The sequence below is a fragment of the Poecilia reticulata genome, linkage group LG6, assembly GCF_000633615.1.
Source record: "Poecilia reticulata strain Guanapo linkage group LG6, Guppy_female_1.0+MT, whole genome shotgun sequence".
Taxonomy (NCBI): Eukaryota; Metazoa; Chordata; class Actinopteri; order Cyprinodontiformes; family Poeciliidae; genus Poecilia; species Poecilia reticulata.
The window spans coordinates 4,054,127-4,068,681 of NC_024336.1; the positions used below are offsets into that span (position 1 = coordinate 4,054,127).

The window sequence follows — 14,555 nt, forward strand, 5'->3', positions numbered from 1 at the left end:
CACATATCTAAGTCTAAACTGTTACAGAGAATAAACACAATAAGAACACGTTTAATCTGTGGTTAAACGTGTTCCATTTTAATGGCAGAAATGTGGCATTAAAATGGCACATTTAATACACCAGAAATGTATTAAAATAAACACATTTCTGATGTATTAAAATTAAATACAATCGGCACACTTAATGATATTAGCGATTAGGTAATGCATTCAGCGAGTACTTTTACTTTTAATACTTAAGTATTTTTAAAAGCCAGCACTTTTTTACTTTTACATAAGTAAAATGTTAATGTGGTACTTTGACTTTTACTTGAGTACATTTTTGACTGTGTATTTGTACTTTTACTTAAGTACATTTTTTGAGTACTTTCTCCACCACTGTCCAGACAAAGGGCAGATCAGAGATCTTGGCAAACAATCTGCTTTAACTACAAGTAAAATAAAGATCAATAGGTCAGAATATATTATAAATTTTAAAACTATATTAAGAGTATTTCAATCAAGTCATGATAAATTTTAAAACTAACTTATTTTAMATTTATTTTCTTAACACTATCCGGCCTCCTGAGGCTCTACAGCCATCTGGGCAAAGAGAAACAGATGAAGGAACCTCACAGGTAGCTGTGAAATTCTGGTTTCTCTCCCGCTCTGCCAGGAACAAACCTTTAATACTGTATTTTAATTCAATGAAAAGTTATCTCCAAAAACCCTATTTGTTCTTCTGCACTCAGCATCTCCAAAGTTTAGTACTGATATCAAACAAAAGCAATAGTTCATATCAACAGAAAATAATGGAGTACAATTCCTGTTTCTAACCTAATATAATATTCAAATAAAAATTAAGACATTCATTCACCATAAACCAAAGTATTTTTCTAATACTAAATAAAACATTTTCATTTGATTCTAATATAGTCAGAAATAATACAATTTCAAATACATTCATCATTGCTTAAATTAATTCTAAACAAGATAATACAATTTTCAGTCAAAACATGTTATTAATAACTAAGAAAAATGTGTTACAAATTAAATGTTAGTGATTTAAAACATTTTCTGTTATATTCAGTTTTTGCACCATGTCAGATGTTAGTTTTGGAAGACTTCTCATCCTGGTTACGTGAACCGACCCAAGTTCCCTTTCTCACAGTAATTCAAGTGATACTGTCCTCCACCTTCCTGCATATGTTAATTTATGACCTCATGTCTTTAATGATAAAGATGGTCTGAGCTCTTGACCTGCAGAGAGCTCTCTGCAGGTCAATACTTAACCAGCAATAGTTTGTTTCAAATCACTAACAGATTTAAATTAATAAATTTGTTCTAAAAAGTTGAAACTGTGTTAAACACTAAAAATAGTCATTTTTTCCTCAACACCAGCAATAGTATTTGGTTTCAAATCACTAACAGAAACCTGTTCAAAATTAAGAAATTTGTTCTAAAAGGTTTAAACTGTGTAGAACACTAAAAATAGTCATTTTTCCTCAACAGTAACTACTAAACAAGCAATAGTTAGAATTGAATCTGTTGTTATCTCATAAACATTTCACCTCATCCAAAAAGCTTCTTCAGTTCTGAAACTGGAGTTGGAAGTGTCAAGCTTATAAGATGTAATTAGAAATAATCAGACTGACAGAAGAGCTCACAAACAAAGAAATTGTTGTCACTAATGAATGAGGCCACTGGGGTGACGTAAAACTCTGGCCCTACSGTCTCCTGCACTGCAATTGTTGCTGACATTGCCAATCCTATAAAGTCTCCAATAACTTAAATGCACACTGTTTAGGTCTCTAGGTCTGAGTTTCTGTGAAACTGCCTGGGGAGACGAGTCAAGGCTGGATTGTAGATGTTGAGTTACAGGGGGTCTAGTAACTAGTTCTAAGATGTGCCAGAACAATGTTGTGCCTCTCGGAACAATCAACGGTGGAAAACMGTTCCTGTCGGACCTATTTTTGTGTCGAACTCTTACTTCCGGCAAATCACTTAGTCGCAAAGGTGAAAGTTGCAGTTTTAGTTGTTTCATTTTTTCCTCCTTGTTTAAATTTTTTTGACTGACACCGCATGGCATGGATCCCTTGGGAGTGCAGAACCCGGGAACTAACTTTAAACAACCAAAGCCCTATCCTGGACTGGTTTTTAAGCAGTTAGCTATTATTAAACACAGGAGCTAACCGGTTAGCTAGCAACTTTAGGCACTCGTTGCCTAGACTCTCCAACCCTGTGGCGGTTCGCTCTCTGTAGGCTACTTAAGTTGTAGAATCTTTACTAAGTAAACGTCTCTGTAAAGAAGGAACAAGCAATTCCATGTGGTCGCATTGGTTCATTATGATATTTTAATGGGAGGCGGCTTCCTTTGGAGGACTGCACACCAGGGTTTACGAGCTGAGAAGAGAAAGTTGAACATCGCTGTCTGTTGGGCTCCTATGGAGTCTTTGGCCGGCTACGTTTATAAGGCAGCCAGCGAGGGTCGGGTCCTGACACTGGCCGCACTTCTACTCAACCACTCTGAGGTGGAGACTCGTTTCCTTCTGAGCTACGTGACTCATCTGGCCGGCCAAAGGTCCACTCCTCTTATCATCGCAGCACGGAACGGACACGACAATGTGGTGCGTCTCCTCCTGGACCACTACAAAGTGGACACGGAACAGACTGGCACGGTCCGGTTCGACGGGTAGGTCCCTCAGAGATATCCTCTGTCCGTGTTTAGTTCAGCCAGCTATTATGCTGTCCGTGTACAGCACATGTTAGACCTACCTGTTTCTAAACCAATCTGCTTAGACCTGGTTGATATTGAGGTGCATCTCAATACATTTGAACATCATTGAAAAGTTACTTTTTGTAGTTAAATTGAGAAACGAATCACGTATATGGGCTCATTATGCACACTAATGCATTTTAGTCTATTAAAATTACACACGTTAAGAAACTTTAACCTTACTAAAAAACATGGATATTGAGCAGATCAAAACTTCATCAATAAGCCCAACTGTGTTATTACCAGGATACAATGTATTTAAAACGGGGACAATGTATAATATACATACATATACAATATACATTGATGCATTATACAGGTTGTACCTTTGATGCTAATCTTTTTTAATATTATGAAAGATTGGATGGGATTTTTTTAAAGCATCCATATTTCCATTTAAGATCCCGAAGTTGACATTGAATGGCAGAACAGAAATAATGAGGACAAAGGATTTGTCAACAGTGGAGAGGAAAAACTGTCCTTTTAACAGGCCATGACTGTTGGGGCATGACTGACTAGGGGTTTGAGAATACACAAAAAAGTAATAGAGGAGCTGATGTAGAAAAACATTTTGTTAATGAAAAGTAAAAAGTTAATAGCAGGAGAGGGGAACGATTAGTTGCTGGCATCTTTATCTCAGCCGATGTCCTCCTCCAGGAAGGTCCCGCAGCTAAATGGAATACTGTTTAGCTTGGAGAGAACAAAACTTAGAAATCATAAAGGTAACAATTTAAATAACAGCAAATACCAAATTTTTCCTCACTAGAGTGAGTAAAAGCAGTCTGTTTGTCCTCCAACAACCTACATCAGGATAACTCCTTTAGAATGAGGTTTGAGCAAGGAAGAGCCAGGAAGAAATGTTTTTCTGGACTGCATTTCCTCCCTGTCAGATCGGACCATACAATCTACCTGTCCTTACTTCCCACTCGTCCAGTGACTGGACAAATATCTTTGCTTTATCAAAAAGGGAAGTCTTAAGCGTAGTCTTAAAAGTAGACAGGTTTTCTGCCTCATGGACTAAAACTGGGAACTGGTTCACAGGAAAGGAGCTTCACAACTAAAAGATCTCTCTTCCACTCTACTTTTAGAGCAATAGGCCACAGTGGTGGGTTGGACAATAAATCTTTGAGTAAAGCCAATTGAGTCTAAAATAGCATTTAAAACTAAATTCAGGTTATCCCTTTCAGTGTCAACATAAATGTTAAAATCCCTCACTGTGATGGCCTTAGTATTTAACACTAAATTAGATCAAATAAATTTAAGCTTTGATCAAACTATTGGTTTTGAGATTACTTCGCTACTGAGATCCATTGTTGCTTCTCTGGAAACTGAAACTCAGCTGACCACACCCAGTCAGTACGTCACAGGTACCAAATTCTGTCATGTATTATGCAACATCTTCTGCTTTAATTCTATTTATGTTGAGCCAGTTAACCAGGAAGATGACAAAAATGCATATTAAATGTTCAACAATTTAGTCAATTTCAGTTTGACTAAGCTTATTAACATACTGCATGGTTGCCGGTGTGTAATGGAAATGGATGTCCAGCCTAAGAAGCCTTCTAATCAGATAAAAGTCTGGGTACAGTCACATCCACAACATCCTGAGTTGGTAAAGGTTTGAGGGGATAAGTTGTTAGAAGTCCAAGCTGTACGGCAGTGTTAATCCAAACACATTTAGACCAAGCTTTTGTATAAATCTGCAGCACTAATATTTTGTATAATTAAAAAAAGAAAAAGCTAGGAAAAAACTACCTAAAGTGTTTCTTTGATGTAATTGTGCAAAATATTAGGATAATAATTTATTCAGTACTAAGTTGGTAAATTTAAAACCATAAATAAAGTTACATTGTATTCTTACTAAGACTTAAAACACATATCCACAGGATTCTTACATTGAACTGTTTGAGCAACAATGTTGGTTTTTGAGGCCAAACAAATATATAGACATAGTTTTCTTGTTTATAAGATATGATTTTTTCCTCAGTGCATGACAAAATGGAAGGAAAACCTAAAGCTCCCATATGCATGTTGATTAGAAATATATTTTGTTGATGTAATATGAGAGCTTAAGGTTTTCCTTAAGCCTGTAAACATAAATTGGAAAAGGAGCGATGATCGAGAGGAAAATGTCCTTTAAATGATGTAATTGTGGAAAATATTAGGATAATAATTTATTCAGTACTAAGTTGGTATTCAGTACTAAGTTGGTAAATTTAAAACCATAAATAAAGTTACATTGTATTCTTACTAAGACTTAAAAGACTTGCCCAGGCACTGTTGCTAAAAATGTGCTGTACAAAACAAACTAGAAAATTCCTGCAGAAATTTTAAAGGGGCATGCCAAAGTGTGCCCGTCGGCTTTGACCCAGCGTCTTGATGCATTAATGCTAAAGAAAGATGCAACGTATTCAATAACCTATGGAGAGGCAGAAGCATGTTGACTAAGCTTTAGTTGTACCATTCATAATGTTAAAATTAATTCATGAGCTAAAATTAGCCTAAATGCTGGCAGTAGCATGTGGAGCAACAGGACCATGTTSTTTTAATTTTATTTGCTCCATTCAGGATTCTAAACATGTCTAATGAGAAAATTAGCTAATAGCTAACTTTAGGTAAAAGGCTAGTCAAGGGGAGTGGAATGCTAACATTTGTGCTAATGTTAATGAACTGCCTTGCTGCGCAAGGCAGTTCACTATCCTGTGAAAAAAAAAMCCATAAAAAAGGCTGATATTATTGCACCGCCTAGGGCGGTGCACTAACCTGAGGGGAATATGCAGACTTTTACTTTGAAACCATCAGTAAGCTTCATTTTAACTACCTCACCAATTCAATGTGTTACAGTAGTTTGTTTAAACCAGTCGCATAAAGCCCAAAAGAGCAATTATCTGATGTGAAAAATGTCAAGGCTTTTATTATGAAATTTTCAGTAAGCTTCATTATTGTTACACACTGGATTAATGGCCACATTAATCCAACGTGTAACAGTCCAGCTATAATTCCCAATAAAGCAGATAGTTCTAAATGCCAGCTCAGCCCTAATGTGTGGTATCTGAGTGTTCTGCCATGTTGTAGTTCTGACCTTCAGTAATTTTAGTTCTAAAGAGCAGCTCAACTATCRTGTGAGTGAGACACAAAGAGAGAAACAGAATTCTAACTGTTTGAAGCAGTTAGTTTTTCTGAACAAAGCAGTCCGAATATCTCCTTCCTGTTCAGGATCTGCAAGAGTGATCCGAAAACTGTTTAAAGCATATAGTCAAGCGGGGTGAAATGCTAAAATTTGTGCAAATGTTAATGAGTTCACTATCCTGAGCAAAAAAAAAGGTTAAAAAAAAGCTAAATATTACTGCACCGCCTATGGCGGTGCACTGACGTGAGAGGAATATGCAGGTTTTTATTTTGAAAGTTTCAGTGAGCTTCATTTTAATGACCACATTAATTCAATGTGTAACAGTGGTTTGGTTAAACCAGTCATGTAAGGCCCAAAAGACCAATTGCTTGATGTAAAAATGGTCAAGGCTTTTATTTTGAAATGTTCAGTTATCGTCTTTTTAAATGGCCACACTAATCCAGTCTGTAATAGTGATTTGGTAACACCAGTTTTTTAATCACCAATAGAGCAATTGCAGGATGTAAAAATGATCAAGGCTTTTATTTTGAAAATGTTATTAAACATCATTCTAAATGGCCACACTAATCCAATGTTTAAAAGTGTTTGTGTTAAACCACTTATATACTAGACCTCTGCTTTAACTGAATGTTTGCCATAGTTACAGAGATGGCCATGTGGCCTGTGTTCTGTTGCCATGGTAATTAGGCCACAGGGTGCCAGCTGTAAGAGAGACACAGAGGGGGAGACAATTCTAYCTGTTTGAGCCAGCCAGTTTCACTAAAAAAATCAGTCCGAACAACTCCTTCCCATTCTGGAACCGTAAGGCCGATCCAAAAACCATTTGAAGTGTATGAGAGGGCAAAAACATTTTACCGGAGCAGGCATTCGGTGCGAWTWCCATGACCAACTTTCATACCAATAGCACAAGTTTTGCGGCCATGAGAGCGATTTCAAAATTATTTTTGGGTCAAAATTCCACTTCATTTCTCACTCTAAAAAAGTGGCAGTTGGTGTCAGTTACACTCTGCGTTTCGGCAGTTGGAAATTTCGCTCGTTTTTTGCTTTTTACGTTGCCGTCGTAACTCCGATCCCCAATAAAAATAATARCTCCAATGCCGGGATCGGGCCGCACGTTTTGATACCACTTTTGTGGGTGGGCATGCAGCGGTACGAGCCGCATTAACGATAATGGAAGAATAATAAATAATCTACTAGAAAATTCCTGCAGAAATTTTAAAGGGGCATGCCAAAGTGTGCCCGTCGGCTTGGACCCAGTATTCTGATGCTAAAAATTTGCAGTAATGCTATAGAAAGCTGCAATGTAGTCAATAACCTGTGGAGAGGCAGAAGCATGTTGAATAAGCTGTACTTGTACCATTCATTATGTTAAAATTAATGCATAAGCTAAAATTAGCCAATATGCTAATGTTAGCCTAAATGCTGGCAGTAGCATGTGAAATCAACAGGACCATGTTGTTTTCATTTTACGTGCTCCATTCAGTATACTAAACATGTCTAATCAATGAGAAAATTAGCTAATAGCTAACTTTAGGTAAAAGTGCTAGTGCACTAGTCAAAGGCAGTGAAATGCTAATGTATGTNTAAACATGTCTAATCAATGAGAAAATTAGCTAATAGCTAACTTTAGGTAAAAGTGCTAGTGCACTAGTCAAAGGCAGTGAAATGCTAATGTATGTACTAATGCTAATGGACTGCCTTGTTGTGCAAGGCAGTTCCCTATCCTGATAAATAAATAACATAAAAAAGGCTAATATTATTGCACCGCCTATGGCGGTGTACTAACACTAGAGGAATATGCAGACTTTTAATTTGAAACTTTCAGTAAGCTTCATTTTAACTACCACACCAATTCAAAGTGTAACAGTAGTTTGTTTAAACCAGTCACATAAAGCACAAAAGAGGAAATGCCTGATGTGAAAAATGTCAAGGCTTTTATTTTGAAATTTTCAGTAAGCTTCATTTTTGTTACACATTGGATTAATGGTCACATTAATCCAATGTGTAACAGTCCAGCTATATAATGCCMAAAACAGCAAGTAGTTCTAAATGCCAGCTCAGCCCCAATATGTGGTATATGAGAGTTCTACCATGTTGTAGTTCTTCTATAGTAATTAATCCTCAGCCAACTGCTGTGTGTGCTGCGCAAGGCAATGCACTAAGGGGCAGTCAAGTGCTACTCATTGTGCTAATATACTGAGAAAAAAAAGGTAAAAAAAAACCCATTATTGCACCGCCTATGGCGGTGCACTGATGTGAGAGGAATATGCAGGCTTTTATTTTGAAAGTATCAGTAAGCTTCATTTTAATGACCACSCTAATTCAATGTGCAACTCTGGTTTGTTTAAACCAGTCCCATAAAGCCCAAAAGAGCAATAACCTGATGTGAAAAATGTCAGGGCTTTTATTTTGACATTTTCAGTAAGCTTCATTTTAAATTATTATAAAGAATATAATAAAATAGGTATTTTCCTAGAACCTACATAAAAGAACCACAGACAACATATATGAATTTTATGACCAAGCTTTTGCAAAAGGAGAAAAACTCTGTCAACTGCTCCTCCGAGCCGTTCATAGAGCATTCTGAAGATCTTTGGGTACAGCTTGTCTTTTATTATCAAACTTCAAAGAGGGAGAATAGGCAAGATAGACAGCAGAGGAAAAACAGCAGAGGTCGTAAAACATTGTACCCAAACACAGCAAAGGTCGTAAAACAATTTATCTAAACAACTAGCAACCCAGTTCCAGATGCRATATCTGATCTACGGTCTGAGCCCGGTTCAAATCTCGGTCAAACTGTTTCACATGAAGATGAACAGGTAGTTGTGACCCCCAGGTTAGTTCATACACACACTAAAGAAGAGAACACTTTAAACTGACTAACATTAGACTGAATATGAACTAAAGTAACAACAAAATGATAATACCAAAAAATCTCAATCAGACACACTAATCCAATGTGTAACAGTGGTTTGGTWAATCCACCAATATAATGCCCAAAACAGCAAGTAGCTCTAAATTCCAGCTCAGCCCTCCTCTGTAATAACTGAATGATCCGCCATGTTGTAGTTCTGACCTTCTGCTCTGCCCTCTGTATTAAGGTGTTTCGCCATGTTTAGAACTACAGAGACCTTGTAGTCCAAACCAGCAGTTTGCCATAGCGATTAAGCCTCTGCCAACTGCTGTGTGTGTGTGTGAGAGAGACACTTCATGCAACTTTGAGAACACCCAGTCACTTTTAAAGAAAAAAGCAGTCTGAACGACCCCTTCCCGTTCAGGAACCGTTAGGCCGATCCAAAAACCGTTTGAAGCGTATGAGAGGGTTATTTGTCTTCTCCGATAGTCCTGTGATTCATATCTGTAGGTCATTCACAGTAATTGCACTGATGAGAGAAATATGGTGTGCGCTGAGCTCAGTAATTTTTCAAAAWCCTATATAAAACACCGAGGAGGAGCGTCAGTTGGTCATGTCCCATCACTTTGCTCTGAAGCACCTGGACAGAAAACCGTAAGCCCTAGAGAAATTTCAAAAACATTTTACCGGAGCAGGCATTCGGTGCAATTTTCTGACCAACTTTCATGCCAATAGCACAAGTTTTGCGGCCAAGAGAGCGATTTCAAAATTATTTTTTGGGTCAAAATTCCACTCCGTTTCTCACACTAAAAAAGCGGCAGTTGGTGTCAGTTACACTCTGCGTTTCGGCAGTTGGAAATTTTGCTCGTTTTTTACGTCGCCGTCGTAACWATGATCCCCAATAAAAATAATAGCTCACTTCCCGGGATTGAGCCGCACGTTTTGATACCACTTTTGTGGGTGGGCACACAGCGGTACGAGCCGCATTAACGGTAACGGAAGAATAATAAATTATATTTTTATAATAATAATAATAAAGAGACATTCTATTGGGTGTAGAACAATAGGTGCCTGCCATGCAATGCATGGAGGCAGTACTGACTTGCTTCGCAAGTCAGTACTGCTCTCCTTATGCATTGCTATGGCATGCCCCTAATAATAAAGAGACATTCTATTGGGTGTAGAACAATAGGTGCCTGCCATGCAATGCATGGAAGGCAGTGACTGACTGCTCTTCCCTATGCATTGCTATGACATGCTCCTAAATATAAAAGAATATAATAAAACTGTGAAAAAATGTAGCTTCTCTGTCTTCTCCCTGAGGTCCAGTTGTCATCTGCACAATACACTGTGACTCTCAAACAACCAATCAGAGCCGGGAGGAGGGTCTTACTGCTGTCAATCACTCTCATGTACTCGCTGCTCACACCCTCCCCCTTCTCTCTGACGTGCTACAGCTGGGTCCCCACAATGAAGGCTGCAGCCCCATTATGAATGCTTAGGCTAGTTAGCACGGCCACCAATGACAGCGGATAAACGGTTTTCCTGGAATGGTAAGTTGTTAATCCACATTTAGCGGCACGTACACAAGGTTGATTGACTACATGTTTTTGATTAGGAGTGGTGTATTTCTGTAGATGTCAATAGTAGCAGTGGGAGGAGGTAGAGATTTTGATCTTTTCACAGATTATCCATGTCACATTGTGATATTTTAAACAAATATGTAAAAACATTCTATTGGGTGTAGAACAATAGGTGCCTGCCTATTGTTCTACACCCAACTTTTATTTTTGTAAAAGTTACTGCAGATTTAAGGGGGAAGCCATCTTCAACTCTTTTACAGTTCTAGACTCAGAAATTGAGATAGGCATCTTCGGGCACAAAAATACAAGGATAAAATGGCTAACAGCAGCTGATAACTTTGGCTACTAGATTATGGAAGTTATTATAATCCCAATTATTTAGCAATATATTGTGTTTAATAAATATGATAGGACATGAATTTTCCTGTGATACTTTGTTGTTGAATCTTTTCTGAATATAACTCTGTATTTATTAAAATGTAAGACTTTAGATACAAAATAAATTCAGTAGGGAAGTGTACTTCAGCAATTTCTCAATAACAAAATACTAAATAAAAAAATAGCAAAAGATATTAAAATATAAAAAAAGAACTGAACATGGGTGCGGCGATGGCACAGGATGTAAAGCAGGGATCACCAACTCCAGTCCTCAAGGGGTACCATCTGCAACTTTTAGATTCACCTCTGCTCCAAATGTCAGAATTTCCTCACCAGCATTCATTCCTCTCTGCAATAGGCTGGAAATGAGCAGTTTATTTGATCCAGGTGTGTTTGAGCAGAGACGCATCTAAAAGTTGCAGGACGGTAGCCCTCGAGGACTGGAGTTGGTGACCCCTGATGTAGAGCAATCAGCCACATGTTCAAAGGCTGGAGTCCTGGATGCGGCCGTCATAGGTTCCAGTCCAACCACTATGACTTTTGCTGCATGTCTTCCCCCGCTGCCTTCTTTTCGGTCAATCTACAGTGAAATGAAGGCCACTAGAGCCAAAAAACCCCTAAAAAACAGAAAGAAAGAAWTGAACTTAACTTACAAACTAAATTAATTGTAAATATTAAATAAGAAATTAATAATAATCATGAATTAGTTATTTTGACCGAATAAATTTACTAATAAATTTAATACAATGTACAATTTTTTTACTAATAATTTAATATTTTAGTCCAGATCCTAAAAGAATTTTCACATTTAAGCACATGCTGACAATTGTTTTAATTCAAGACTCCCTGTATATTATTTAATAATAAATCACCCAGTCTTTGAATTTGAGGAGGCTGCACAGATTTGTCGTAATTCTCCTGCCATGTTCCATCAACCACCTGTTAATTCATACCTGCCAGGCTGCCCTCCTCCTGATAGTTAGTTGATTGTGCTATAAAATGGCACAATATGTCTAGAAAAGGCATAACACTGCCCCTTTAAATGTTGCAGCTCTGAGTTAGAAAACCTTCTSCTGGGATCAGGCTTGTCATGATATTTTATCCAGTCTCTTGTGTGTTTCAGCTACATCATTGACGGGGCCACAGCACTGTGGTGTGCAGCTGGAGCCGGACACTTTGAGGTAGTTCACCTCCTGGTGAGCCATGGTGCTAACGTCAATCACACAACCATTACCAACTCCACTCCCCTCCGGGCTGCCTGCTTCGATGGTCGACTGGACATCGTCCGCTACCTGGTGGAACACAACGCCGACATCAGCATTACCAACAAGTTTAACAACACCTGCTTGATGATCGCTGCCTATAGGGGCCATGTGGATGTGGTTAAGTTCTTGTTGGAGCAGGGTGCCGATGTCAATGGCAAGGCTCACTGCGGGGCCACAGCCCTGCACTTCGCAGCAGAGGCAGGCCATCTGGAAATTGTGAAAGAGCTGATGGACTCCCAGGCTGCCATGCGGATGAATGGACATGGCATGACACCATTAAAGGTAGCTGCAGAGAGCTGTAAATCTGATGTGGTGGAGCTGTTGATGGCTCATGCTGACTGCGACCCTCCCAGTCGCATCGAGGCCTTGGAGCTGCTGGGGGCGTCTTTTGCCAATGACCGGGAGAACTATGACATCCAGAAAACATACCAGTACCTTCACATGGCCATGACGGAGCGCTACTATGACCCTGACAACATCATTGTGAAGGACTTGCTGCCACCCATTGAAGCTTATGGGGGGCGTAGTGAGTGTAAAACGCTCCAGCAGCTTGAAGCCATCCGGGTGGACAGGGATGCCTTGCACATGGAGGGGCTCATGATTCGGGAACGCATCATGGGCTCAGACAACATTGACTTGTCGCATCCCATCATTTATCGAGGAGCGGTCTGTGCAGACAACATGGAGTTTGAGCAGTGCATCAAACTGTGGCTTCATGCCCTTCGACTCCGGCAAAAGGGGAACCGGAACACGCACAAAGATTTGCTGCGCTTTGCCCAGGTGTTCTCCCAGATGGTGCACCTGAAGGAGGTGGTGTTGGCCTCAGCGGTCGAGCAGGTCCTCAGCTGCAGTGTTCTGGAGATTCAGCGCAGCATGGCTCGAGTTGACAAAGCGGTTGAATCCGAGCTGCCACAGGCCATGGACAATTATGAATCCAATATTTTTACTTTTCTTTATTTAGCCTGCATCTCCACTAAGACTAACTGCAGTGATGAGGAGCAAGTCAAGATTAACAAGCACATTTATGACCTGATCCAGCTGGATCCACGGACACGTGAAGGCTCCTCACTGCTCCACCTGGCCATCAGCTCCAGCACACCTGTTGATGATTTTCACACCAATGACGTCTGCAGCTTCCCTAATGCCAAGGTGACCAAGCTGCTTCTGGACTGTGGTTCTCAGGTGAATGCAGTGGATCACGAAGGAAACACTCCTCTCCACGTTATTGTCCAGTACAACCGACCAATTAGTGACTTCCTCACTCTACATGCCATTATCATCAACTTGGTCGAGGCTGGGGCCCACACAGACATGACCAACAAGCAGAAGAAGACTCCGCTGGACAAAAGTACCACAGGTGTGTCTGAGATCCTGCTGAAGACCCAGATGAAAATGAGCCTGAAGTGCCTGGCAGCACGTGCTGTCCGACAGCACCAGATCACTTATCGCAACCAGATTCCCAAAACTCTGGAAGAGTTTGTGGAGTTCCACTGAACTCAGATCAGAAAAGTCAGAGGTAGGGCCAAATCTGTAGTTTCTTTCAAACAATGGATTCATAAGGTGCTGAAAGTAGATCACCAGTAAAGTTTTTTAAAGCATTTTTATGTTGATAAAACCTATTTTTTTATAAATGTTGGTTTTGCAGACTAACACACCTGCATAAACAGACTGTCCTGGTTGATGTGCGTAGAATTGCTTCTATGGCTCATTTATTTTGCAATAAACCAGAGAAATCCCTTTTAAGTTCTGCAGAGATTTTCTGACGGTTTGGTGAATGTGTATTTTTGAAATGCAGAGAAGACGCAGGTTAGTCATGTCCTTTCATCCTTTGCGTTATGTCATATAACATGGCAATGTTACTGTGAAAAGGTTGTCAGACAAAATGAACGAGTGCCTATGAAGAAATGCACAGCCAGCCTAGCTTAGGTTCCCTGTATTCATCTCATGAATTGTATTTTTAAAATTAAAGCTATTTTATTGAATTTATTTAAAGAACTTTCTTAAACTGCTCAGAAAAAAATAGTTTGGACAGAATTAGGCTGTTTGGTCAAACTATTAGACATGTTCAGGAAAACATGTTTTTTTTCCTATTTGTTTGACTTTAGATATTTCATTTAAATGTCATTGGAAAAAAAGTTTGGGGTTTTCAATTTCTCTGACTCATCAATGCATTGAACAGAATTACCAGCAACAGATTTCTAAGGGGTCAGGGGTCATAACCCCAGTTATGACCGGGAGTGTGTTTTATATTCTGCTCCATGAGTGGATGTACATCCATCCACACACCATGCAGCTGCTGGATATGTCCTGGTTATGCATTTATGAGGCATGTTGTCTCTGAAGACTTATTCAATGTTTTGATTGTGTTGGAAATGTCAGACTCCCAACAACTGCCTAATAACACTATTGGTAATGGCCAAATGCCCCCTGCTGGCCATTTTAGACTTAGCAGCTCCTTGCAAATGAAATCCTCAACTTGCTGCTCTGCATGTTTGGCAAATTATGGCCATTTTCTTTTATCTTGCTAACTTTTATGTTTGTAAATTATTGCATGAGGGTGATGATTGGTGCTGTAGTGTGTATATATATA

The 14,555-nt window shown here is 39.2% G+C and overlaps 1 protein-coding gene across 1 annotated transcript; it reads left to right on the plus strand.

Moving 5' to 3' along the window:
- The first annotated feature begins 1,957 nt into the window (after positions 1-1,957).
- On the plus strand, positions 1,958-13,947 carry fem1b (fem-1 homolog b). The gene is made up of 2 exons (XM_008410889.2): positions 1,958-2,671; positions 11,824-13,947. Exons 1-2 carry the CDS (start codon positions 2,337-2,339, stop codon positions 13,457-13,459), a joined length of 1,971 nt encoding a protein of 656 aa, XP_008409111.1. The 5' UTR covers positions 1,958-2,336; the 3' UTR covers positions 13,460-13,947.
- The last annotated feature ends 608 nt before the right edge of the window (positions 13,948-14,555 follow it).

Excerpts from the sequence above, each read along its gene's own strand:
- fem1b (XM_008410889.2), top strand. The coding sequence starts at position 2,337 with ATGGGAGGCGGCTTCCTTTGGAGGACTGCACACCAGGGTTTACGAGCT. Across the intron at positions 2,672-11,823 it reads GGCACGGTCCGGTTCGACGG|CTACATCATTGACGGGGCCA; the intron begins GTAGGTCCCTCA and ends TGTGTGTTTCAG.